The following is a 27,578-nucleotide window of genomic DNA, read 5'->3' as shown; positions in this document are numbered from 1 at the left end:
TCTAGCAGAAGTGCCTGTTTCATTTTCCACCAGGTCCTAGCTGCTTCAAGAGCCCAGTGCTGCATTGTTCAAAGCATTGAAGGTTGAGGTAAGATACAAAGTTGCAGATCAGGCTTGTTGATTCTGAAGGGCTGCTGCTGTGACAAGTTTTCACAGGGTTTTCAGGCTAAAATTCAGGAAACCAAGGTTCTAAAGCAGTGGTGAATGTGCAGGTTGGGCTGTCTGCAGAATTGAGAGAGTAGTGCAGCCTCAGAGAGAAATTGCACTTAACCTTTGTACAGTAGAGTTGCCCTGGTACATGACTGCTGCTAGCTATATGCGTAACAAAGCTGCTGTGTGTCAGTGAACAGCCAGGGCTGGGGACAGAAGCTTTTCTCTGTTTTAAAGCTTGTGATTGATTGCACTCGCCGAGGCCCTGGAAAATTGAGGTGTTGTAGAGAATAGCATTGTGTTTGGGTTTTGTGTGCTGGCTTGCCCATCTGTTCGCTTGAAGCGGTGTGTGTGCTGTTCTCTCTTCTTCCCAAACTCTTGGGTGTTTGCTTTCTTGTGGTGGAGGAGTGGTTTCCTGCCAAGAAATTACACCCTACCAGAACACTTGGGACTCTGAAAGTGGTTTGACACTGTGATAAAATGGATTAAAACACTTAGCTAACATAACTGTAAAATATGACAGCGCTTGGACTAGAAACACCCTTTTGAAAAGGTTTTTGGTGTGGGGGTTTCTTGTTTGTTTTTTGGTGGGTTGTTTTTTGTTTTTTTTTTTGCTTATGGACTACTTTGGGGGGGAGCAACAGTTCGTGTTTTCAGAGCAGCAATTCCCCAGGAAGTTTTTGGAGGTGAAATTTTGCCAGCTGAAGCAGTTAGTTGCAGCCACACTCCAGAAGTCTTGCCTCAAGAGTTTTTTCTACCTCTAGGAAGAGGCAGGGGGGCTGGAGTACTTGCTTGTAGCCAGGTTCTCTCTAGTCTTTAAAAATCAGCTGAATCTCCATGGGGTTTTTGTTTGTGATGGTGTAAGTAACATATCTGTGAAGTCAACAGAGCAAGCTGTGTCCAGGGAAAATGCAGTATATAGGCAAGCTGCCCTAGAACTGTGCTGTATCTGGGTGTAACCAGGTCTTTATGGCCCCTGGGGGGCATAAATTACAGGAAACCTGAAGAGGGAAATAACTTACATGCTCTACCTGCAGCATTGAATGTCCTTTAACCCATAGAGTACCTGCATATTTGTCTTCCTGCACTCAACTTTGTCTATGGATTGGAAGGATGGGAATACTGCTATATTACTATCTTACAGTCACAGTGCCTGGGAGCCTGATGATACTGAAAGGATCAGCTATTTGAGGATGTTTTATAATGGAGAGTGACCAAGAGCATAGAGAGTTGGTGTCACAGCCTCAAATTTTTTGTGTCTAGCCCAAAAATGTTCTTCTCTGCCTGGCTATGTTGTACATCTGGCCCCCAATCAACTCTGTGGCAAAAAGGTAAAAAAAGGGTGTCTCTGGTTCAGCAAAGAAAATGACTGCAACATGTTATCTAGTGCAGCAGTGAAGCTTTGAGAAGGAGATGAGATGAAATAATACCTCAAAAGCTGACCTTGCCAGCCCATTGTTCCCTCCTCAGGCTGCAAAACATGACATGGATGCTATTGGGGGCTGCTGAGCTGATTGCTTGGGAGCCTGCAGTTACCTGGGCATCTCCAGCACAGATACAGCCCGGGCAGCAGTAATGTAAGTAGCCATGCCTCTGTCCAGGTTACTTGAAATGAACCGGGACTAGTTAGTCACCTGAGGAGGCAGATTCAGAAGAGAGTGAATTTCCCTTCATGGCTCACCAGGTCTTGTCTCCTTCTTGCCAGCTTTGCTAGGAGAGGCTGGTTAGTGGTGGGGGAAGAAGCTATTTGCAGCTAATTGTCTCGTGGGAGCTGGGAGCGACCTCTCTCCTCCTCCAAACTCTCCTGACTTTCAGACTTTCTTTCCCCTGTCCCAATGGCTTTGTGATGGCACTGATTTTTACAGCAGAGTTTTAAGCTAGAAGTTATTCATATAAATTCCCATTTAGGCAGGTTGATCCAACTGGGTAATTTAATGTTACGGTGTCTGGAAAAATTGGGTTGAAGTTTTATCTTTATTTAAGCACACACCCTCTCAGGTGGATGCTTGGTGTGCCCCTTTATAGAGAAAATGCACTGCTGTTGCTGACTTCTAGGATAAAGAGGGGGGATTTCAGAATTGCCTCAAACTGTTTTAGTGGCTGTTGGCATCTGCCAGCTTCTAACAGTATTGGCGACTTCTCTGCAAAGCTCTGTGGTCAGCTTTGGTGCCTGAGTCTGGAAAGGGTGAGCAGCTTCTAGCCACTCCTGTGGTGTAAGTAGCCTTCGGAAGAGGTTGCTGGGCAAGGTTTTCCCCTCTGATGCTGTCTTACTTGCTGTGCTTTAGCCAGCAAGGGCGAGAATGGTTTTCTCCCTGAGGTGTTGCTCTCTACCTGTGAGCTTCCAGAGGTGACTTCTCTGTAAGGGAAGTGCTGTGTCTGGGCTCATTCTTTAACTAGCAAAGCTGTAATGCTGATGTATCTAAGGCTTGGCATTTTTGTGTAGGGAGGATCTCTCTGCTCCCAGGAGTCTGGGAATACAAAGCTCCTAAGTCTGCTTTTAGAATTTTGCATCTGTAGGATTTTTGTTTTTCTTGATGGAGTAGCAGGGCAGGAGAGAAGTGTGGAGGGGGGGCAGTGTTGAACAGGAGTGATGAAATTAGGAGTTGGTGATTTTGGGGTATTAACAAGAGGGTGTATGTGTCTTATGTCCAGAGCTTTAAAAAAGCAACAACCCACAAACAAAAATAAGAGATCAGATGTTATTTTAGCAATAACAGAATGGTTTCATAGTGAGCAGCTTTGGATGCTTTGTCAAGAGTCTCTGTTCTTCTGCCGTGTTCATCGCTGCTACGTATTTGCATCAGAGACTGATTGCTAGGGAAGTCAGATGTGCCATTTCCCTCATATGCGTCGCTGCACAGTTGTCTAGGCTTATGATGTCTGTCTTCTTCCAGCACATTTACTTCCTAAATTTAAGTATGGTTCTGATCTGATAGATTATGTTATGTTTTGTGTGGGAAAGTATGCTCCAATATAAAAAAAGCCCCTCCCTTCACGTGTGACTGCCACAAGTTCACTGGCTTTCAGTCCCATTGTGGAGTTTGACTTCTGATTCTTCTTAAGAGTAACTGTATACCCCGTGGCAGCTTTAGAACTGCTGTCTCCTCTGTCTTGGCACTTGGAGGTGGGGAGGGATGAGTACAAGTGGTGGTGGAGTGAGTTCTGATTTGACTTTGTTCTTGAGAACTTTGAAAATGAAATGCAAACTTCCTCTGTCCTGTCAGACATGAGTGTTTACAACACATCCTTTTCTTGTCTCTTTCCCCTCTGCCAGTTGCAGAACGTTGTTGTAGTCTTTCTGTGTTTCTCCTCTGGGAGCAGAGGGCTTGACTGGTTTGTGTGTAGCGGGGCTGCTGGGAATATGGGAAAGGGATGCAACACATTGCCCAAGCGTGCTTGATCCTGCTCTCCGAGAAGTGGTTGGAAGGATGGGGAACAGCTTTTCTCCTCCTCCTCCTCTCCCTCCCCCTTTCTCTTTTTTTTTCCTGTCCCCTTCCAAAAAAGGGACTGGATGTTGGATGTTGACCTATCACAATGTGGGTCAGTTGACAAAAAAAAAAAAAAAAAAGAGGAGGAGGAGGATGGGGATGGGGGCAGGAGGGCTGTGTGAGTACAGCGAGACAACAGAAATTAATAGAGCAGAAAAAAACTCTGGAAAGAAGAGCGCACGGCTCAGGGTAAAAGGGTTTTATTGTAGTTTCTGAGTTTTTAAATGGGTGCCTGGGGAGGGGAAGCTGCTCTCTCTTTGGATGACTGTGTGTGGATTAGCAAAATGGGTGGGGGCTGTGTGAGCTGGAAGTGGAGAAGATTTTTGTGGTATTCTCAGTGTTTAATTTCCTTAAAACGAGAAAAGTTGTTGCATGGCCTTGTTGAAGGTTAAATTGTTCGTGTGTGCGGTATGCTTTTATGTGTACATGGGCGTGGGATCACCTCTTGAATATGGTGTAGTATCATCTCTTGAATATGGCGTAGTGGGTGTGTACCTTGCCCTGCGGTTTGGTCCTTCTAGGTGCCTGACTTCTCTACCTTCTGCTTCTGAGGCTAATGGTCTTCCTGCTCCACTTGTGCTGATGCTGCTGGTTTTATGTCCCAGTGACACTTTTCTCTTGTTTCACTGACTGTACTGACAGCTGTTTTGAAAATTGTGACTGGGCAAAATCTCTTCAGCGTTCAGACCGCTTATTCCTCTGGAAAAATAACATTGCGAAGAACTGCATTTGGATCTGAGAGAGAAGGGCCGATACGAAGCACAGTAACTGTAGATCCGATTGCTGTGTGTTTTTGTAAATCTTGTCGAATGCCTGTCTTCTAGCTGAGCACAGTATTGCTCACGTATGCTTGGAGTTATGTATGCATGCCTGTGTATGAAGTGCACGTTGTGGGGTGACTCTCTCACTGACTTGACATTAAGAAAGCTTTGCCCAGCGTGGATAGTAAAATGTAAATGAGTTGCACTAGTAAAAATTGCATGCCAGGTCACATACTTAACTCAGATTGTTTTGGGAATGGTACTGGAGAGCCTAAAAATGCACTGTTGGGTCCTTTTTGTGTCTCATAGCTAAGTAAACTAGATGCCGCCCCAAAGAGCAAAAACAATTTAAGAAATAATAAATTTAAAAGCATTTGATTTTATTGTACTGCTATCACTGGTTTGAGCTGCACCAGTGACTCTCTTATTGTATAGTGTTACGTTATTTTGTCCTGACTCTCTGCCGCCTCCTTTTCCTACCTTTTGCCAGATCAGCTGGTGATGCCATGCCTTTGGGGTTTGAAAAGACCTTAAATCAATTATGAATTTGCAATATACACCTAGCACAATGGAAAGAGCTGATCCCAGTTGGCAAGTCTAGGCATTCTTATAATTAAAATAGTCTAAAATAAACATGGAACCATTTTGCCATGTGTTCTCACATGCCTTGTAAGTCTAGGGGACGTTCTGAAAACCATAAAGCTCCTGCTTTCACTAATGTAAAGCTCTGGGTTGTGTCCTAATAGACGCAGAAAATTCAGGCTTTAAATCACCTCCCTCATGGCACTTCTGCATTGGTCTTTGTGGGTCCAGAATAGGGATAATTTAATGGAGAAACTTGGAGGAATAAGAAGTTCAGAGGGAGTGGAAAATAGTTTTGTGGTATCTTAACAGAAACAAAGTTCAGCGTGGTGGATATTTGAGACTACAGTAAGTGTGAAGTAGGTTTTAAGGAGGAGCAATTTCTTGCCTCGTAGCTTTCCAGGAGAACCTTGCAGCCAGGTCATGCATGTTTTGTTGGATCCTGTCTTGTACAGCAGAAGGAGGCTTAGCTGTTAAGACTCTTTCATGGGATAGCTTTGTGTATCGTTCTTTGCTCTCTCAGCAGTTTAGAAATGAAATGCTTTTAGCCTCAGAGGAGATGATCTATTTTAAAAACACAGATTGTGTTTGCAGATGGTAGAGAATGGCTTCAGAGTCATGTCATTTGGGGTTCTTTTCCTACCAACATTGGGGCAAAGCAAGCGGGCTGTTGCCAGCAGCACAACGGAGCGGGTCTCGCTCAGAGCTGGCAGCCCGCTCCTCTTTTACTAGACTGTCATTGAATATGTGTTCGGAAGTACCCCTAGGAACTGAAGGACCAAGCTTGAATGTTTCTTCGCTCCTCTTACACTGCTTTTGTTATGTCAGAAATGGGGTTTGCATATTTATGTTTGTTTATCTAGAAATAGCTCCTCCTCAGTGGTAACATTTTCCATGCCTTTACGCAAGCCAAAAATGAAGTTTTCTGTTTTCGCTTGTGCCACATCCTTTCTGTTTACTGTTCTGAATTTATTTTCAGTGGAAGAAGCTGCCATGTTAATGTTAGAGACAGAAGGCTTCTGTTTCCAAAAAATACAGGAATGGCAATCTGCTCCTGATGGAGAATTACTGCTCTGCGGTTTTTCTGTGCGTGCAGGCCTTGCAGACACATCCCTGTTAGCTTTACACTGGTGTGGTGTGTCTGACGGAACTGGTCCCCATGTGTCTTGGAGCCCCTTCCCTATTAAGAATCCCAGTAACAGTGTTTTGCATCTCCGGGTTTTTATCAGGGAAGTTATCTTGATACAAGTAGCACGTGTTTTGCTTTGTTTTCTTTTCTCCTCCTCGTATTGAGAGCAGACCCTAATACTCCTAAAGTGCTTTCAGAAGATCTGTTAGATAAGTTTAAGCTGGTACCAGGTTGGTATTTAAGCTAATGCCCTCGCAGTACAAGGTTCTGTCTTGCTCTAATGTACATAACTTGTAGTGTCATCTAGGCAGAAACATGTAACAGCTCGTTGGTGATGGGGGTGTCATCTCTGCCTTCCGTATTTGGGGTTGTTGGGTATAAACCTCACACAGACCTAAGCACTGCTCGAAGCTCATGTAGCCCACCCTCAGGAGTCGTACCAGCTGGTCCAAGTTTCCTGTGGACGTTGTGAAATACACCTAAGCCCGTGTCCGAAAGCCCCGTGTGTTTACCCAGATGTACTTTTCTGTGTGTGTGTTTCCAGTGTCCAAAGTTTGGTGCTTTTCCTGGCTATCCATTCTCCTGGTCCCGTTTGGGATGTGCTATATTGTGGGTTACCTCCGGGGGGAGCAAGGTAGTCACTTGGAGATGGGGAAAGCTTCAAGAGTGAAATTCAGAAGTGTTGAAATGTTTCCCTTTGATATATTTAGGAGAGCCCTCCAGAGGGGGAGAATAAGTGTGCGAGTAACTTTACTCTCCCTTGAAATGGAAGCAATGAGGTGGAGGTAAAAGAGATGGGCAGAGAAAACAGGATATGACAGAAGAGTGAGGAACTCTCTTGAATTTATTATGTGTTAGCTTAGTTGGTTTGTAATGCATTGGTAATTCAGGCTTCTAAATGCCCCTAACTCACCATATGGTAATGTCAAGTGCCTTCCTCATGGTTTGGTACCTCACAGTGCTGGGAACTCTATGGGGCAGAGAACAAAAAGATAGTTGTCCCAAGGAGCTTAAAATGCGCAAGAAACAACAGAGAAATACAGCCAGCTGGGAGGAGTACATGGAAAAGAGATGACAGCTGGTAGCCTAACCGTTGTCAGGTTGTTGCACAGCTGGAGTAGCAAAGTGGGAGGATGGAGGAAATCAAGGTGAACATGAAATAGCTTTGTGGCTGTTGGAAAGGACCTTTTTCCCCAGGCACGAGAGGAAGCAGGAGGTGTGTGTTGTGGCACTGACGTGGACTGTGGCAGAGGCGTCCAAGAAACAAGTATGAAAACACACTCACTGGTCGGTTAAGAGGGAAGCTGCTTACATGAGGGTGCTTGATCTGTAGCTTGTCAAGGCTGTGTGTTTGCTGTGACGTGCTCCCAGGCACCACCTTTACTGGAAGCCTGTTCTAATGATGTGCCGGGCTTGTGTCCCATTGCAGGGTGTGGAAGGGGCATCTGGGAAACAAGGCCTGTTGAGAGAGTTGCAACAGCCTGCCCTCGTGATGCCCTTTTTAACATGGCAAGAGGAGCTATCAGACTCTGAGCTGGTGGTAGTGAATGAGCTGAAATCCAATCATCTGTGCTATTACCTATTTCTTAAATATAGTACAGAATTGCTCTTACAGCTTCACCTTCCTGGATCCAGTAGCCTTTCCTATTAGCTTTGTGCACTGCTTATACCTGTCACTGTGGCAGTGGTGTATGGGACTTTAGGAGATTAGAAGGGATAATTTGGAAGGTGTGTATTAGTTTTGCAGATTGGGGAGTACAGTGTTCCTTCGTGTTTCACTCGCAAGGAGAATGAGCTGCAAGCTGGTGCTTAGAACCACTAAAAAGTATCAAGCAATTTAAAAAGTTGTCCTGAGGGACAGCCCTGAGGAACAGGGGGGTGCTTATGGGTGAGGTGGATTGGGGTTTGGGGCAAGGAGAAGTGGAGCCCTGGTTAAGAAAGTTTGTATGTTTTCTTTCAGAACAATGCTGGAAAGAGTTATTAGTTTCAACAACTCTGTGAATTAAAGGCGATTAGGTGAAGAATGGTGCATAATCACGTAATTAATGCAGTTTATGTATAATCACAAGGGGGCAGTGTTAAGGTTACATACACAACTTGAACTTGTAAGTGTCCTTGCTTCTGAATATGTAACCCTTGTGGCATCAAAATGCTTGTTGATCCCCTTTTGCTGTTTCAGCTTCTTTTAAAATGAGTGCAGAGAAGCAGAGGAATTCCCTTTCAGAACTTCAGTTCTGCTGATGTTACCGGCTCTGCAGTTGGGTCTGTGCTGTTGATTAGCTGGAGCGTGGTCCTGTCCCTCCTGCCGCTGGTGGTCTGCAGCAGAAATCCTCTCCCCCATGAACTTTAGGAAGGGCTTAGCAGCTTCCTCTCTTGCATAGCTCCCAAAGTGCACCGGGATGTGCAGGATCGCAGCTGGCTGGACTTTATTTAGTTAGGTTAGCCACAGGTGCATCTGCTCTGATTTCGTTTTAGATGTGCCCTTTGTGAGCTGGAAGCACTCTTGGCACTGTGAGTGTTCAGTCACTTCAGAAGTCGCTTGGGTAGAAATCCCTTTCTTCTCAAAGCAATAAAGACCTTGCTACCTTGTGACATCTCCATCCAGCCTTCATCTCTCCAAATTTTTAGATAATAGTATAGATAATGCAATGTGTGTGTGTCAATGCTTTGAAACTCAGAACTTAATGGTTATATTTCTTGTACTGATTACAACTGGAAAAGGAATTACCTCTCAGTATGGGCGGTTATGGAAAGCTGTAACTCAGAGCAGGGATATTTTGGAAAAAACAACTGGAAAGAAGAAAAAAAAGCCAAGTTTGATGATTATTTTGTAAATTAAACCATAAGAATTGTGCAGCTCCCTCTATAGTAAGATAATATCTGCTTAAACAAATCTGGATAATTTCCCAGGATTTGTGTTTGTTCTCTTCCCTCTGTAGAAGAAAGCAGAAATGAGGTGGAATGTGACGTAAGTAACATCAGAGTGCTGTGCACTGCTGGTGCAAGTGTGTGGTTTGGAAAAGCAGGTGCTGGAGGGGCCATTTGCACACCTTAGTCTGCAGGTGGAAGCGATTTGCTCCTGGTTCTCTGCCTTTACTGGGTGCGTGCTCCCCAATTTGTGCCGTGGCTTCAGGTGAAGCAAGGCTGGGGCAGTTCATCTGTGGATGCAAGTTCTCTTTCGTGTTCTGCTGTGATCTGTCAGAAAATGACAGATGTGTCCTTCCCTGCTGCAGCTGTAAACTGTGGTGATGGATTGTTGGCCTTTCTAAACCCCTTTCTGTCTGCTGGTTTTAAAGAGCTACGTCTTGCACTTTTACAGAAAGGGTATCCCAAAAACTATTCGGAGGTTATCAGGAGGCAATATTATGCTATTCCTCTTGATAGCCATGTCTTTACTATGGCTGCATTAGAAGCAGCTGTTCTAGTGGATAGAACCAATGGCTGCCTGCTTATGATCTTGGTTTAAGTGGATTATCTTCCTCCAATCCAGAGGTCACATTAGAGCCTCCTTACAACCAAATTGAAAATAATAGCTGCTTTAGATGTTAGACCTTCAAGAATTTGTTCTGTTGAAAGAAAATGGCTTTTCATCCAGGAAATGACCAAGGGTCATGCTGCTTTGAGATCTTGCGTATCCTTGTGTTTTGGGTGTGTTTTCATGGGTCAGCTGGCTTTTAAAAGCCAATCAGGTTAAATTCACGTCATGTAGACAATAATGCTAAGTTAGTAGAATTAATGAGAGGCTGGCTAAGTGTACCATGCCATACGATGTTTGGTAAAAGCATCACTTTCATGCTCCTCTTTCTAGTGAGGAGAGTTTTCAGTGCATACCCTTCCAATGAAGGTGCTTTGGGCTGAGTGTGTTTTTCAAAACGGCAGTGGGAGAGTTGGGGATTGCTCGCTGGAGGAATAAGGATGCTCTTCTTTCCCCCTTGCTGCTCAGTGACACTTTGTGGTGCATGTTCTTGTTGCCTCTGCTTCTTGTTCTGCTGCCTTCCAGATGAAACTGTAAGACTAGGGCTCTGGCTTTTCAGGACATGACAGAACAGACAGTGCTTTTGTGGAAGCAGAGCTGTTAACTGTGCCTGTCATCTTCCAGTGTGGATAGTTTAGATACTTCCTTCTGATCTCAGGTGAATGCTGTTCTTAAATATTTTTTTTGCAGAAAGATGGTGCCAATGGTGGTGGCAGTGTTTTGTGATCTCGGCTGTGTTGTGGATGGTAGAAAGGTTCCCGAGTACCACATGGTTTGTTGTATCACGAGGGGTGGCAGTGGCAGGCTTACCCAGGTCCTGTTCGTAAAGCATGTGAGCAGCCTGGTGAAAGGCATGCGAGAGATGCAAAGTACTGTTACTGTTATGCTCCTGAGTCCTTTCAGCTGGGTTCAATTGCTGTTTGGTTCTCTTTCTTGACAGGTCTTGGCTCGTGGGTGGCTCCCTAGCAATCACCACTGGAACCTCACACCAAAAGGCACCATGATAGTGATGACTGACGTCACTGCAGCCCCCAGATTGGGGTCAACTGCCACCACTCCAGCTGTGGCTCCCAACTTCTCCTGGATGCCAGAGGATGGCAGCCCCACAGCTGTGGAGCAGCCAATATTTCTCATGACCACCGCTGCTCAGGCCATCTCAGGTTTCTTTGTATGGACAGCTTTGCTCATCACCTGCCATCAGGTAAAACCCCATCTCCCGTACTTCTCATCCTTTTCTTTTCCCCACGTGGAGGAACACGTGTGATGCCCTGGCTTATCTCTGCCAGATACAGCTGGGTGATGGGGGTTTGCAGACTCTGGAGTGGTACCAGGACCGCTTCTTTGAGGTCTAATGTATTATCTGTGCTGATCGAGGTGGCAGCTTTTATATGAAGGCCTTTTTCTGCCCAGCTTCAGACCATTCCTGTAGTGTGAATGGAGAGGAAGCAAACTCGTTAAAACTAGCAGGTGTAAAACGTTTGTCCGTGTCTCGACTGTCTGCAGAAAGGTGTATTATCTCAAGCCATCCTTTCCCAGGTCTTGTAGCTGAACTAGCCATTTTGTTATTGTGTCAGCTGTTAGCTAAATGATCGTGGTCGTCTGTTGTTTGACATACCTCCTTTGATCTCCTATGCCAGTGGATTCCACAGGCTGAACTGCACTGCGGAAAGGAGTAGCAGGAAATGTTTTATTTTAATTTCTCTCCCCTCCCCTCTTTCTGGGGCAGGTGTCCTGGGAGCCAGAACAAGTCAAACCCTGCATCCTGTTCCATACCTCTCTTTCACGCGGTTGTCATGTGAACTGAAAAACACAGTGGGGAAACGCAAGCCCTGTTATTTATCAACCTGTGTTTTGTACCTGTTGGTCTGTAGATTCCAGAGTGATGACTAGGATCTGGAAAACTACAGCCTATTGATGGAGCGCAGGGGCTAGTGAAGTTGAAAAATGGATTAGTCACTGATGAGTAAGAGTAACCCGCAGTTTCACCAGCTTGGGTAACAATTACAAGTGCCATGGATCCTCCTGTTTCAGAGCACAAATTGATTGCCTACTGAGGGTAGGAAGAAATCTTTCCTCTGCAGTATAGCATTGCACTGTTAGGCATTAATGCCCTTCTCCAAAGAAACCAATGGAGGTCAGTGCCAGAGAGACACTGTTGATTGAAATGCACCGTTGTCCTGTTACAAGGCAGCAGTTCCGCCGCTCTCATAGGCACACGGATCGCAGGGCTCTTGTGACATCCCAAGGGCAAAGCGCAGAGTCATCTGAACTCCGGTGTCAGCTGTCCCTGTGCTGGGTGAGGTGTGTCACTGGGATTGTCACAAGGAAAAAATATCCCTAAGGTTCGTTAGTTTATTTTCAACCTGTTCTCCTCAGGAAGTGGGGCTTTTGTGAGCTCCTCATGGGTTAGGGAGAGGAAACAGAAGTAATTTGAGCCCTTGAGTTGATTTTGACCAGATTTGGCCAAGAGGCAGGGAGAGATGAACAACAGACAGCTGGGAGGAGACAACCCCCTCTCCCTTACGGGGGAGGGGCGAGATCATCAATGTATGCCTCTTTAGACCCTGGAGAATCCTCACAGCACCCCCAAATGCAGGGTGAAGCTTCAGACAAATGCTTGTGCCTGTTCAGGCAGCAAAATCGGTCAGTCGTGAGGCACGTGTGTAATAAACTAGCTGTTATTAATTCCAGCAGTTGGGGCAGCAGCTTGATGAGGGTTGCTGTATGGAGGCTGTGCCTCTGGAGCACGTGGCCGATGGAGCGTACCCGCAACCCCTGCTGAAGCTCTGGCCGTGTTATTAGGCCATTGCAGAAGTGGTGCTCATCTTCAGGGTATGCTTGTGGTCAGTCTGTTTTCCAGGAGGTGGGTATTCTGTGAAGAAGCATCTTAGGTGTGGGATTTAATGATGGCTAACAGACTGTGAGCGGTGGGAGTGGGTAGGGTGGGGACATTGCAGTCCCCTTAGCCAGTGACTTAGGGGGATTGGCATGCGTGCAGACAGTCAGACAAAGCAAGCGGTGTGGCTGCGTGGTTCCTTTGAGCATAGTGCACAACCTCGGTGCTCACTTGACGGCTGACGCTTTGTGGCGGTGCTGTCACCAGTGTGCAGAGTGTCACCTTTTGAGCACTGCTCTTGACAGTGCTGTGAAGGGTTCTCTTAGGTTGTTTCAGGTGAAAGTCTTGAAAGCATCGAAAACTGCCTTAGAGAGTGAGAGTGTTTACAATGAGCATGTGCTTAAGTACATGCACCTTCCCTCTTCAGAGAAAAGCAACCTGCAGTGTTGGAATCTTAGGTACTTAAAACAGGGTAGCAGGAATATGGGATTGATAGTTGGAAAAAAAGGTGTGGCCAAAGGAATATGGGCAAGGTGATGATAATAATGGTAAATTAGTTCCCTGTGAGAAGTTAGATTAGAAATGCCTCCACTTTCTTTTCCTCCTTCCCCCTCTGCAAACTAAGGGATGCTGTATCAATGCCATAGGCTGACAGTGATGATTTTTTTTTTTTCTGTGTTCATCACCTTGAGGCTGCTGGAGGCAAACAAGAGGTGATTTACTGAGTTCGTTTTTCCTGGACCAGTTGACTCTTCAGTTCTACTTTCTCCTCTCTGTTCCATATACCGCTGATCCTGGTCTCCCTTCTCCACCCTCTCAGATCTACATGCATCTTCGCTGCTATAGCTGCCCAAATGAACAGCGCTACATTGTTCGGATCCTCTTCATTGTGCCCATTTACGCCTTTGACTCATGGCTCAGTCTTCTGTTCTTCACCAATGACCAGTACTATGTTTACTTTGGCACAGTGCGGGACTGCTATGAAGGTAAGGAGGGGTCAGACAGAAAATGGGGGCGGTGGGGAGTCTCTGCCCTGAGAGAACTTTTGCTTCTTTGCTGAGACAGAGTTTTACAGTGTGCCTCACTGCATAACAATGACTTACTCAGTTACTAAAACTCATAGAATCATATGATGGTTTGGGTTGGGAAGGACCTTTAAAGATCATCTAGTGCAATGCCCCTGCCATGGGCTGGGACGTCTTTCACTAGATCAGGTTGCTCAAAGCCCCGTCCAACCTGACCTTCTCCCTCGCTGGCCTCTGAGCATGACAAGATGTGTTGAGCCTTCCCTCCAATGTTCTGTAGAGGTGAAGCTTATGATTTTCTTGGGTCCTTTGCTTCAGGAAGGTGTAAAGCCAAAACTCTGATTCTACCTGTGTATTATACAGCAATGTATCAGTTAGCTCCTGGCTCTTCTAACAGCATCTACTCAGCTGCCAGCCACTTGCTTTGTCCTGTTTTCCTGGTGCAGTTTGTTAGCAATGTATTCTTCTGGTCCAATTCTGTGGCCACTTGTGTGCTCACACAGGGTAGCACAACCACCACGTGCTGGGGTTGGTGAGGTGTAAAGTGCTTTGGAGTCCTGCAGGAGGGAGCGTGCCATGTTCAGGATGGGTTACTGATTGCTTTGGGTTTGGTTATCTGCTGCAGATACACTAGTATGCGAGGGAAACGGTTACCCTCCGATAAATGCTATCTAAACTTCTCTCCTGATCTCGTCCAGAAAGAAGCTTCTACCCACCCAGCAGGAGAAACTGCACTCTAGCAGTGTATTTTTGAGGACTGTTTATGACCATACCTTCATTAAATCGTGACTCGTTGGTGTAGTTGTTTCGGTGAGATTTGCATTGCAGAGAGGTGCCCCTGGCCATGTGAACAAGTTAATCAGCTGAAGGGACCAGCAGGCCCTCCTTCACATCCACGACAATGCTCTGAGATGCAGCAGCAGATGGCAAATGCACGCACGTGATTCAGAAGGCATCTTTGTTTGGGTGTCTCTTTTCTTTTTTTTTTTTTTTTTTTTTTTTTTTCCTTCCCTGCCCTGCACGCTTGTGTAGGTCTAGCAGGAAGCCTGCTGCTCTGCAAAACTCCTCTCCTAGCAACAGTCAGTCTCCCTCTGCCTCGCTTGCTCGGGGAGTTTGCAGACATCTAAGCGTCTGCTCAGGAGGCAGCCCGCGCTCCAGAGTTCACCTCGGCCCACTGGGCTGTGTGAGAAGAGTAGAGGTGGAGGTGGGAGCACCTTCGGTTAGCAGGTTCTCTCCCTTGCTTCTTCCGGGGGTCACTCTGAAATGGCCTTTTTGTTCTCTTCCCTCCCTTGCCATCCACCTCATCCTCTCTTTTTTGGGAAGGTTTTAGGTTGCGAGCTCTGTTAGGGAATATGGGGGAGAAGACCCTGCTAATAAACTTTGAAAGCTGTCTTGGGCCATTTATGGGCTGCATTTCATAGTGTGCATTAGGAGGAGCATGTTTTGGTGTTGCTCTTTGTACAGAAGCAGAGTCACGTCAAACCTGGGCGTCAGTAACACTGACACAAGTAGATTTTTTTTGTTGTGCTGATGTCATGAGCCCCATCTGATGAATGTGAGAAGAGTTCTTTTGCTGGTGTGGTGAGCTTTGATAGTTACCACTCATTTCTTTTGGAGATGGAGGGGCAGATATTTTCCCCTCTCTCTTTTTTTTTTTTTTTTTTTAATTCTGTTTTTTTTGTTGTTTGTTTTCTTCCTCTGATGTCATTTCTTCCCTAGTGCTTGTGGAATGGGCAGCTGGTATTGTAATGACCACATCAGAGGGCAGGGGTCACTGGAGGACAATAGGAAGAGCTTCGCTTTTCTTCCTCTGGGTGCCGGGAGCTGTCAGCTAAATTGCAGGAAAATTGCAGGCAAAAGGGGTTACCACAGTTATTTAAATAAATTTTCCATGGTTGGTGTTTTCTCTCCTAATTAAGGCTTTTGCAAAATCGTTGTGCTGTGAACGTACCTAACTTTGTTCAATAACAAGGGTTGCAGATGGAAATACAATATCCCGATTACACACATAGAAGCAGGTATGCCACTGGCTTTTATGTGCTGTAGTGTTCTTGCCAGATAGGCACGTCTACAAGGCATAAATAAAATGTTTTGAGACTATGAGCGTTTGGGGGAGCTTTAAGTACCTCTTTTCCTGGGCATGGTTTTGGATGTTTGTAGAAGAATTGGAGTCGATGTCTCTCACTGACTTTGGAAGTTCATCCACGTGGGAAAATTGAGCTCAGGTTTAATAACTGGCTGCTTGATGAGGTCAGCTGCTCAGGACTGTGCATTATTAGGCTTTTGTTCTTATTTCAAAGTTCCTTGAGACTTCTGTTTCCATCTGAAGTTATTTTCTCTTTGTATTATGTCAATGCTGGGGGCCAAAACCTGGATGTGGCTGTTGACGTTCCAGGGAACGTCTAGGTATAGACTATCATAGAAAATAACATTGAAAGAAGGGTCATCTGGTCTGTCATTTTGCCCCAAGACTGGATGTGGCAAACTTAGGAGTACAGTCCTTGCCCTAAAAAAATCTCGAAACTGAGGTTGAAGGTCCGGCAGTGATTATAACAAGTCAAGAGAGTGACAAACAGGGCACGTACAGGCTTACTTCATGCACAATGAAGTGGTTTGTATCCCATGGAAAGGAAACATGCCTGTAGAGATGAGAGCCCTCCCCACAGTGTCTTCACCTCAGTTTGTATGTATCAGCAAAACTGAGCCATGAAGAGAATTGAAATGGGGCAGAGTATTAGCGGTCAATCTGAGAAGGCTTTTCCTCATCTGTACTGGGTTGCTGGGGAAGGCAGAAAAGAGGTGGCCCAAGGAGAAGTCAATTCAGCCAGAAACATCAGCTTTCTGAGGAAATGAAGCACAGAGCCTCTTTTTCAAAAATCTCTACCAGGCGTGAAAACAGAGTTTCACTGGTTGGTAAAAACTCTCTGTTTCTTCAGCTCTGATGTCTATAGTCTGCTTACCTCAGAGAGGGGAAACTGTGTTCATCACCTAAAAGGTTAAATACAGGAGATAAGATATGGTTGATGGACCAGAGATAACTTTTCCAAATTATTTAGTACCAGTGTAATGTCCTGGAATAATGCACAGGAACCCTGTAAAGAATGGCATCTTACAGATGCCAAGTAAAACAGAGAGACTGATCACAGTTCTAAATGGTCCTGTGACCCTTTTGGCATGAGTCATGGAGCTGGCCCGGGACCTTGGCCAAACTCCAGTTCAGATAGTCTTGTGAGTGCTGAGGTAGGACGATAAATGTAGTGAAAATAATCTGGAGTGCTTTGAAGGGGAAGATGCTGCGTAAGCAGTCCCTGATAATGTTTGGTCTGTTGTCTGTACTCTTGGTCCCTGCACCTGTTTTGAAGTTGGTTGTCATTTTACCTTGATTGATGTCTTTGCAGCCTTTGTAATATACAACTTTCTCAGCCTCTGCTATGAGTACTTGGGAGGGGAGAGCTCCATCATGTCTGAGATCAGAGGGAAACCAATCGAGTGAGTATTTATTGTGCTTACAGCATGACACTCTCCTCCTTCTGTGCCCATGTACCATACCTTTATCCCTGCCCCGAAAAACTGTGTTAGGTGGCAAATGCCTGCTGGGACTGGGCAGTGTGTGGATGGTGATGGTTTGCCAGTACCCTGCTCGGAGACAGATCAGGCTGATCACATCCTCTTCGGCAAGCTGGACTGATTCACAGCTTTCCTGGATGCCTGCCTACTCCTTTGTTTCTTTTCTTATTCCCTTCTCCTTTAAATCTTTTCTGTCTTCAGTTGGTTGTGTGTGCTTCCTCTAGGATCTGTGTTTCTCTCCATGCTACTCAGTTAAAAAAAAAAAAAAAAGGGAAATTTAAGGAAAAAAAAAGAGAGGAAAATATTGGATATTGGAGAATGGAGTCAGGATGTTGTTTTAAACATGTCTCTGAAAGACAGTACGGCTGTAACTGTAATCATAGTTTGGAGAAAGCACCAGTCCTGCAACTTTGCTACAGAGAGGTAGACAAAGAGGGTAGGAATCTTACACTCTAGCCCAAATCTTGCTTCTGAGCGCTGGCATCTTGTGTTGGCTCTTTCAGGTCCAGCTGTGTCTATGGGACTTGCTGCCTGTGGGGAAAGACCTATTCAATTGGATTCCTGAGGTTCTGCAAACAGGTACGGGCTGGAGGAACTGTGCCATCCTCCAGAAGTGAATGAACTGTGTGGGGGTGGCAGTGGTGCCTTCTGCTGCTGAACTTCTGAGATGAGTGCGCCTTTGAGGGGTTTATAATATCGTTTTGAGAGGCCTGCAGACTGCTGAGAAGAGGGAGTGTTTCGGGGTTGGTTTGTTTGTTTTGAATGATCTTAACATTTTCTACTCAGGAAGGCCTTAGCAAAAGACCTGGGTCTGATATTAGCCCTGGGAAGAAATTCTGATTTCCACTTCCCTTTCTGGATTGCAGAGGTCCCAGCTTTAAGAAATTGATGGCTGTGTTGTGCGGCAGACACCCCGCAGTTGTGTAACAGCCTCCTCAATTCCCAGTGCTGCTGTTGTGGTTTGGAGTTGAGGAGGGGGTGGAGGTTAAGGGTGACACAGTACTTTGTAGGAGGAACCGAGTATTGCTCACCATGCATGTCTGTCTGTGCTGAATTGGGTATGTTGAGGGGGAGGAAATGGGGGAGATCTAAACCTCGATACAGCCCTTGTCTGCTCATCCCAGGTCAGTCACCTCTGGCTGCCGTGAAACAGCAGGTGAGTTTCGAGGCTTTGCTCACTTGCTGAAATGAATGCATGAGGTTTCTCTGGAGACAGCGTGAAGCACGTCTGGTTCTTTGAAAGGGCTTCGGTCATTGTAATTCTGGTCACTGGGTCTAGATATCTGCCCTGGCTTCTCCTCCACATCATGACCCATCCTCTGTGTTTTAGCAATATACAGGAACATCAGAGGTGCGGTGCAACCTCGTAGTGATATCCAATGTTAATCTCTGCAGCACAATTGGCCTTTTTCACAGAACTACATCTTTCTTTTCTCTGTTCTGTTTGTCCTATATTCTGTCCTCATGGCTTTCCTTTTTTCTTCCCTGATACTTTGTTTTCTAATCTGCTCCCAGTATCCTGCTTCATCTGTTTCACTTGGGCTTCATTTGTACACGCTTTGTTTGATTCGATGCATTACCTGTTCTTTTTGCTCCTAATGTTAGCTTTTACCTTTTAAATATGTCATAAGCAGATTTAACACCCATCCAAGTGAATGAGCGCTGGAGAAATAATTTCCCTTAGACCTCTTGTTTCTCATGTCCCACAGCCTCTGGCAGTTAATCTCCACATGGGTTACACCTGGCTGTGTTTGAAAAGTTTTTTCACAACAATGAAGGCTAGAAGCACTTTTTTTTTTTTTTTTTTTTGAGGGGGGATTTCTGTTTGCTTCTGTAGATCCTCAGCTCATTTAGTAACTGGCTAAGGTGGATGTTTTGCTTTTTACTTTGCAGCTATCTGACAGCAGCTCTTCTAGTCAGGCCTGCCCTTTGCAAACTGCTAAGTCTGCTGTGGAGGCTGTGAGGGAGGTGTCTTGCAAAGGGATGTTTGAATACTTCTGTCCTTCTTGGCTCAAGCTTAAATGTTGCCGTGGTGAGAAATCTTTGACACCAAGACTCACCTTCTGGTACTTCTAGACTTCCAGGATTACCGAGTAAGACCTTTCAAGGCTTATTCCTGTGAAGGTTGATGTGAAAGGGCAACAGAGCACATATAGATGCTGATCTGTGCAGTATCCACCATGGTGATGATCAGGAAGAGACACATGCTGGAAGGAGCACCTTGCCCGTTTTGTCCCTGTTCTCAGCGTGTCCAGCACTCCTCTTGCCTCCTACCACCACTTGTCCATTTTCTGCTCTTTCCAGCCCCTTTCATCCTGAAGGAATCTACGTGTTATAACTGTTCCTTCTTTCCATCTTCACCCCCACCCCAAGCTGTTCTCAGGCAGGTGCCTGCTGTGGGTCAGTCAGTCTGCCTGCGTTGCCTGCGGCCCTTCAGCAGTCAGGTGGTGTGCGGGTGGCTGCAGTGTAAAATCCAGACAGCTTGATTCCTTGAAGATGTCTTGATCAAGATTCTTTGCAGGATCTGTGCCTGGTGACCCTCACAGATGGGTCACACACCATCCATGTGCTTCTGGTATGCTGTAGCATCTTCTAGGGAAGCAACTAAAAATAGGATGTGGTGGTTTGGATTGCAGGGAAACGGTTAAAACATCCCCAGATTGGAAGGAGGGGAAGCTCGGAGGACAGAGTTGTTTACCAATTAGCTTGACCTTTTCCAGTTCACATATTTACAGTGACTCACTAACTGGCATGTGCTGGGGTTTTTAATCTCCTTGAAGTCTTATGACCACTAACAAATTGCATCGTATCCAAAGCAATTATTCCTGTTTGGTTTTGCCTTCTATCCATACACAGCCCTCCCCACATGTGTGCAGGTCAACACCTACCTAGGGTCTTCCAGCCTCCTTCAGGGAGACACGGGTGACAGTTTTAGGGTCACAACCCTCCACTCTCTTAGGACCTTGAAGTTCAGCATTTCCAGAAAGATGAGGAATGGTGTGGCTTTGAGAGAGGAGTCGTCCCAACAGGAGCAGTGATTTATACTGGCAGAATGGATAGAGTTGATCCCGAGAGCCATGAAGCCTTTGGGGAGATTCAGTAAAAGTCGTGTGGGTGACAACAGAATAGCTCTTAGCTTCTGTCTGGCAACACACATTGCTGTGTTTACAGAATGTCTTAATAATGGTGGCAGTTGTCAAAGTTCCTCCTCTGAGAGCTGCATTCCCCTCCTATCCAGGGGACCTTCTTGCCTAGCTTTATGGCAACTATGGATTGGAGTCTGCTTCCCTTCCTCAGTATCCCTTTGTTAAACCTACTGTGTCCATACCATAGCACAGTGTGGGATTTTTTGTTTTTCATGCTGTTGCCATGCATAAACGTGCTGCAGCACAGCTTATGAAAAACAGCTCTGGAAAAGAGCAGCTGAGCATCTTCTAGGAGCAACCTGCAAGGGGGTTTTTCTTCCCATTCTGGACAAGTAGTAGCACACATACTTCTGCTGAATCTCCTTTATCTCCTTTTGAGTGCTGCAGTCCTGAAGCACAATCAGTTAGCAAGTGGCGGGGCCAGGCTCCGTGTTGGGACTGGATTGTGTTGCCTTTGCTGAGTGGTCCCAGTGGACACTCCCATCTTGGTGCTGGTTTGGGAACTTGGCCTCTTGCACCTCCTGCCTTCTCATTCCTCCTCTCTCACTCCTGTAGGCCACCCTGCAGTTCTGTGTGGTGAAGCCCCTCATGGCGATCAGCACAGTCATCCTTCAGGCCTTCGGCAAGTACCAGGATGGTGACTTTGAGTAAGTTTGTTTGTCCAGCAGGCAAGCCTCGGCTGCCTCTGCTCTGTCCGGCTGTGCCTCTGGTCTGTCTGTGTGCTGGGCCATGGGAAAAGGCAGGGGGACAACATGGGCTGAAACACACATGAGAAAAGACAGCAGGGGTAAGCCTGTTGGTTTCAGGGTTTTTTGCCTCTGTTTCGGGGAGGGAATGGGACAGGGAGGCAGGAAGAAAAGGGAGTCTTAAAACTCCCCAGTGACACTGGCAAGGGGAAAAGATCATGCTGAAAATTCAGGCATTCCTGTATCTTCTCTTTTCAGTGTCACCAGTGGCTACCTCTATGTGACGATCATCTACAACATCTCTGTCAGCCTGGCGCTGTACGCCCTCTTCCTTTTCTACTTCGCCACACGTGAGCTGCTCAGTCCCTATAGCCCAGTCCTCAAGTTCTTCATGGTGAAGTCTGTCATCTTCCTGTCCTTCTGGCAAGGTGAGCTGCTTTTCCCTTCCCCTCGTAGGCACAAAGAGCATTCTGCAGGGGCTCAGACGCTAGAGTTGATAGAACAGAAGCCAGTTAGTAGACAAAATGTCTTTCTGTATTATTATTGTATTTAGTTTATAGTCTTTCGTTGCTTTTCTCTGGAAAACCCATTTTGCTCATTTTCATTTCTGGTTCTATGCTCCTGAATCCTCACTATCCTTATGTGTGTGCACGTATCTGCCTGGCAAAATCAGCTGTTTGGATGAAGAGTCCTTTGCATTCCTGGAACAATTTTAAAGCACAAGCTGCCATTTTATCTGCATGCTGCCATTTTATTGATTAAAGTGGTACATCTAACAATTTTTAGTACTTTTTTTTTTTTTTTTTTAGTGCTCTATAAATAAAATTTTAATGGTATGTCTGTGATTCATGTGAAGGAGCAAGCTGGCTGAATGCAGCGTGTGCTGCCACAGAGCCATCACCGAGCGGAAGGACGTTGAGAATACATACATGTGATGCAGAGCCACATTCAGAGCGCTGAAATTCCACCTAAGCTTAGTGCTTCTTAATAATTGGCTCAAAGCATTTCCCTGTTCAATGCCCTACTTAAGTTTACCGAGTTGCACTTCAAAGACTAATTGAGTAGGAACTTAGGTGGAGTTTAGGCTGTTGGAATATGGTCCATCCTCCCTGTCTACAGACAAACTAATAAGCTGTCTAGTGTATCATGTTGAGCCATCTGGTCACAGACTTTCTGCCTTCTCTGGAATTCTTCAGCCACCTGGCTATGGACAGGGAGAAATATCTTTCTTGCAAAGGTGTGTCAAAAACACTCTATGTTTAAATGAAAGGCTCTATTACCACAATTTTCCTCTAGCTAGTGGAAGCGCTGAGATCACGGAAGTGCTCACAGAAATAACCTGGCTGCTTCTTACCCTTTTGGATTTAAGTCCTGCAGCAGCTAGTTCCACAGATTATGCGCCAATTGAGCTTAAAAGAGGGTCAGTATTTGAACATTTTTTTTGCTTAAACATATCTGAATCATTTATTCTTCCTTTCTCTGTTGTACAGCTGAGCATAGATGGGAGTATCTAGCCCGCTCTGTTTGTAGCTCCTGTGTAAAATGGGTTGGATCTAGGACATACTGCACAGACAGCTATTTCCATTCCTTACAGGTAGTATGCGATCGCATTTTCTGCACATTTAGACGAGTTTGTTCCTTTGTTTAGGGATGCTGTTGGCCATCTTGGAAAAGTGTGGTGCCATCCCCAAAATCCACTCTGCCAACGTGTCTGTGGGTGAAGGCACCGTAGCTGCTGGGTACCAGGACTTCATCATTTGCGTGGAGATGTTCTTTGCGGCCATCGCCCTACGCCATGCCTTCACATACAAGGTGTATGTGGACAAGAGACTTGATGCCCAAGGTAGGGAATAGTGCCAGAGCATATGGCATGTCTGTTTAGTAGCGAGACTGGGTGGAGACTGGTCCCTCTAGCAACCAGCACACTGATATGACTCCCAACCTGAGTGCTTGGAAAAACATCACATCACATCCCCTCCTCTGTGATGTCTGAACAGATTAATTGTGCAACGGCTCTGCAGGGCAGAAACCTTGCCTGAATTGCATTGTTCCCTTTTCAGTTCCGTAGGATGCCACCCACTAGAACTTGTTGCAGACCTGAGGGCTGCAAGAATTGCATCCTTTTGGTAGAGTGGGTTTGTCCTTCTTCCTGTCTCCCCAAAGGGGAACTCCATCGCTCCAGATTGTGCAACAGACTGAAGGCAGAAGGGACAGGGCCTGAAACAGGCTCTGTTTTGAATCTGGCTCAGGAAGATGAGGCTGTGCTTTGGCAATATATTTGGCTTGGAGAAGGAGGATCTTCCTGTAATGACTTTGAGAGGGCTGGGCTGATAGAAATCTTATTCTGGGGAAGAGGGAGGTGGACGTTATCTCTGGGAAAAGGGGGTTTTCATGCCCAGTCTATGCAAATACATTCAATGTTCTCCAAATAAAGGGGTTCCTTCCTGCTGGGGGGGAGTCTGTGCTGAGGTGTGGGAAGACAGCAGCCCTTGGGCAATGTTCATGTAGATGATCCCTCCCATCCCAGTCAGCCCCAGAGGTTTGGGAAGGACAGTGGCTGCAGCCGGGGGAGATGAGATCTCTGGGGGATGAAAAAGGGTAAACTGCTGGCCAGTACAATGGAGGATGTTTCGGTGGTGGGTCTTGTTCAGTTCTTGTTATTTCCTCTCTCTCTTTCTCTCTTGCTTTCTCTGTCTCTCTCTCCTCTCCCTTTTATCTCTCCCTTGCTTTGGCCACTGGTCCCTGATGCAGCTGTTCCATCATATGGGCCATACGGTAGGTACAGCATGCTCTGTGTGTTTGTCTCCGTTGGTTTTTAACTGGGATGCTGTTCTGTCCTGATTCCCAGCCTGCCTACTGCCTGCTCTGCCCCTTGTTCCCCTTTCCTCATAGGTCTGTAACTCGACTGCCTCACACAGCTGCTTTAGGGTTGTCTGGATCATGAGTTGTAAAACAGCCCCGCGGGCAGTGGCATAACACCTAGCTTTGGAGCATTTCTGTCGGGACTGTCTGAACCTCTCTCCAAAGAGTTGCACAGGCTCTCAAAGGAGCCAGTTTGCTGTCTCAGCCCCAGCCTCCCTTCACTTTCCAGTTGCCACAGATGATCAGCATGCTCTGGTTGTGTGGCGAGCTCATCCCCTGGACTGAGCAGAGCCAGGAGCCCGTGCTGGAAGCGGGACCTTGTGTGATGTGGGGAACCGTGATAGACCTAGAAGCCGTGAGAAATGGCAGCTCCTAGGAGGACACACAGCCTTCCTCTGTGCTCAGCACTTGGGTGGGCAATCTCCAACTGTTGCTTCCTTCATGGTATCACTGTGACACCCTCCAGCCGTGGGGTGGTTCTGCTTCTAGTACTGCCTGTTCCCCTCCTTCCCCTCCTTTGCACTGCTTTCCACTTTTACGATCTCTTTCCTGTGGGCGCTTTGATACTGCCCTACCCATCTAATTTCCAGGGAGTGGAAATGGCAAATGCCATTTCTCCTGTATTTTTAGAATTCCCTTAGTTTTTGTCTTCTGAAACCCTCTACAGGAGCACCTCTCTACCTGTCTTCATTGCACACCCAAGCCAGCACAGGTAGTGTGTAGAGGAGGTTGTTGCTGTGGGTGTATCCCATTCTCATGGCATGTCCCCTTTTTGGTGCTGAGGTGGTTTCACTTCGCTAGCAGTGGCTGGTTTTAGGAGCGCATTTGTGTGGCGTTTCCTCAGCAGCTGCTTAAGGAAGTCTGTAAAGTAACTTCTGCAGGATTTAGGAGTGCATGTTCCCTGTTCTCCTTACCTTCATGTTCAGGGGTGTGGGGGAAGGCAGCAGTACTCTTTACTTGTCTCTCCCCGTCTTACCCCAACAGGTCGCTGTGCTCCCATGAAGAGCATTTCCAGCAGCCTCAAGGAGACCATGAACCCCCACGACATTGTCCAAGATGCAATCCACAACTTTTCCCCAGCCTACCAGCAGTACACCCAGCAGTCAACGCTGGAGCATGGTCCGCCCTGGCGCAACGGCAGTCACGTTATCTCGCGCTCCCACAGCTGCTCGGGTGCCCGCGACAATGAGAAGACCCTCTTGCTGAGCTCCGACGATGAATTCTAGGAGGGGAAACTGCCAGCACAGGCTGTCATTTTCCTTCTTCTGTTGTTTTTTTTTTTTTAATTTATTGAAGCAGAAACACACAAGTCATATCACTTCCTAGAGAGTGCAGATTGCAGAAGTGGGTACTTCCCATTGGCCTTTGCGAGTACGGACACGATGAGCAGTGTGGAGATGGGGGAATGGCCAGGACTCCATTCTCGAGCCCATTCCTTACAGCAGCGATCGACTGGAATTAATTGAAGCAAAAGCTCCAGGGTTTCGGGCTCTGGCCTCCCACACCTGCCTGGCTTGGTGTGGAACGTGACTGGCCAGGGCCTGGAGTCATGGCCAGAAATGTTTTTGTTTTTTTTTTTTTTCCAACTGGACTGCTTTGTATTACTCTTCCTGAATTGTTGATGTAGGCACAGTTTTCTCCCCCAGCTCCCTGGTACTAACATCTCTGTGGTCCTTGGGAAATGGTATTAGGATGCAGTGATGAGCATTCCTGAGGACCAGACCAGAGACTGGTCTCTCTATAGCCATTGCCTTGAATGCTTAGTAAGGAACATCTGCCCCCACCCTCCTAAGCGCTTGGTGAGCGAGGGGGAAAAGAACAGGACTTTCTTCCTGTTCCTCAGCTCCCTGCAGCCCCCCTGCCTCCTATCAAACCTGATGCTTGCTGAAGCTTATCAGGGATGGAATTACTGTCTCACAAGAGCGGGGTTTTCTAACCACCGGGTGTCCAGGTTACCCATCTCTGCATCGTTCCTGTGGCAAAAAGCCTCCCTGGAGCATCTGTCTCCTGCTAACAAGGCTGAGGACTGGCCGTGATAGGTGGTGGAAATTTGTAGAGCTCTGGTCCTTTCATCCCTCTTTGGGAAAGGAAGATAATGGAAATAATAAAATGTTCTGTCTTCTTGCTTCCTGTCCCCCACCGACATAGCTGCCCCTCTTAAGGGTGTGGATTGCACCAGCTGCCAGAGCAGGTCCTGGTCTCTCGCAGGTGGCTCTCCCCGTGCTTCTCATCACTGACTTCCCCTGCGAGCTGCGCAAGTTTTGCCCTTGGGCTGGAGTATTCAGGAAAGGATGTTGCACACTCCTCCTTTGCTTTTTATCTCCATAACTGTTCGGGGCCAGACTGGAGTGGACTTGAAACCTGACATGACCTGGCTGGTTAAAATTGTCCCCCTTACTTTCCCAGGCAGCAGTTGCTGCTGCTGCACATTTCACAGACCCTGGAGCAACAGCAATGCTATCGAGGGTGGAGCCAGCGCCCATGGGAGTGGGAAAAGAAGCTTCCCCTTGCTTTTGTTGGGTTTTGGATTGGCCCCTAGGTATTTAATGGAGCCAAAATAAAAATGATCCTTCTGTAGGTCTGTCTATCCAGGGACCAGGAAATGCCTCTTGCTTGCTTAAAATTGTCTATGGGAGGAGGGGAGAGCACACTCAAGTGCCGCAGATCAGATGCCCCTACCCTGCAAGCAGGAAGCAAAATGGAGAGGTTGGAGCAAGCTGCCGTGTTCTTCTTGGCTGTAGTTTCTCTTGTTTCTCTCCTGCTTGATGCCTACCCTGCCATCAGCAGACCTGTGCGTTTCCAGATTGCCCCTCGTTGCTCTGCCAAGAGAACTGGGGTCTGGTTTACTGCCCGGAGTTTACCTTTCCTCTTGTATCCTAAACTATGTGCTCGCTCATTCGCTTTCTCAGAAGCGACTGTGATCAAAGAGCACCTCGTTTCCTCAGCACCCCTGCCAGAAGCGTGTAGTCAGGAGCAGGGGGTGGGGGGTGGGGGCGGGGAAAGGGAAAGGGCTTGAAGAGAGGCAGGTTTGCTCCCTGCTGTGAGGGTAAGATAGAGGGAGGCTTAAGGACAGTGTCTCCTTCTGTACTGACATGTCTAGGGGAGCGACGGTGAAGCAGGTGGGGGCAATGGTGCTGACTCTTGAAGGAGCTGGAGGCAGGGTCAGTGGATCCAGCAGCTTCTCTGCTGCTGGATTTCGCCATTTGCACACATCCTGCGATCCCGTGCAGTTAGGTACTGCTTTGCCTAACTCTGTAGCTGCTTAAATGGACACACAAACACTATCTGCCAGGCTTTGTGTGGGCTTGGTGTAAAACTCCTTTTCCTCATGCCATAAGCCACCTGGAAAGCAGGGCTGAAGACTGGGCTTTCATTTCATCTTCCATGGCTTTGATTAATAGCCCTTTACTGTGAGGTATTTATGTTAAACATCCCCTCTCTCTTAGGAAAGCGGGGCATGGGACGTGATCCCTTCCTCTCACTGCATTTGCAGGCCTTGATGGTGTCCCCGTGTCACTTAATTGGTGACCATCCCCAATCTTCATTGCGTTGGGTGGCTGAGATCTGAAATTGCTGGGATTACCTCATGGAGCTTGAAGGTGATCCAGGCTTGGGGAAGAGTTGGCGGGTTTGTTTGTTTTTTAAAAATTATTTTGAAATGTATGCTGCATATATATGCTGTGCAGAGGATCTGGATATTCTCAAAGCTTCCTGTATGTAGTGGTTTCAAGTATAACCCTTTTGCACTAGCTGCCTTCGGAGAAGCCTGGTGAAGAACTAGTGCCCAAACAACAGCCAGCTGCCATGCATTATAATTTTATATACGTCTATATTTTTTGACACCACACAAAATCGTCTCTGAGCTTCCTGC

General features: G+C 46.7%; 1 protein-coding gene across 2 annotated transcripts; it reads left to right on the top strand.

The window, feature by feature from the left end:
• Positions 1-76: 76 nt before the first annotated feature.
• Positions 77-26,690, top strand: TMEM184B (transmembrane protein 184B). Of its 2 annotated transcripts, XM_086469090.1 has the most exons (10): positions 77-88; positions 10,526-10,786; positions 13,242-13,407; positions 16,845-16,935; positions 17,517-17,592; positions 20,715-20,806; positions 21,104-21,273; positions 22,494-22,688; positions 23,597-23,620; positions 24,692-26,690. In XM_086469090.1, exons 2-10 carry the CDS (start codon positions 10,586-10,588, stop codon positions 24,931-24,933), a joined length of 1,257 nt encoding a protein of 418 aa, XP_086325216.1. In that variant the 5' UTR covers positions 77-88; positions 10,526-10,585; the 3' UTR covers positions 24,934-26,690. The 2 variants fall into 2 exon arrangements, with proteins under 2 accessions (XP_086325216.1, XP_009958032.1); XM_009959730.2 differs by lacking the exon at positions 23,597-23,620.
• Positions 26,691-27,578: the final 888 nt, after the last annotated feature.

This window comes from Leptosomus discolor, chromosome 1, assembly GCF_034619465.1.
Source record: "Leptosomus discolor isolate bLepDis1 chromosome 1, bLepDis1.hap2, whole genome shotgun sequence".
In the NCBI taxonomy this organism is placed as follows: domain Eukaryota; kingdom Metazoa; phylum Chordata; class Aves; order Leptosomiformes; family Leptosomidae; genus Leptosomus; species Leptosomus discolor.
Note: the sequence above shows the minus strand (reverse complement) of the source record. Positions and strands in the feature narration are given on the sequence as shown.

Excerpts from the sequence above, each read along its gene's own strand:
- TMEM184B (XM_086469090.1), top strand. The coding sequence starts at position 10,586 with ATGATAGTGATGACTGACGTCACTGCAGCCCCCAGATTGGGGTCAACT. Across the intron at positions 13,408-16,844 it reads AGTGCGGGACTGCTATGAAG|CCTTTGTAATATACAACTTT; the intron begins GTAAGGAGGGGT and ends ATGTCTTTGCAG. Across the intron at positions 23,621-24,691 it reads TCCATCATATGGGCCATACG|GTCGCTGTGCTCCCATGAAG; the intron begins GTAGGTACAGCA and ends TTACCCCAACAG.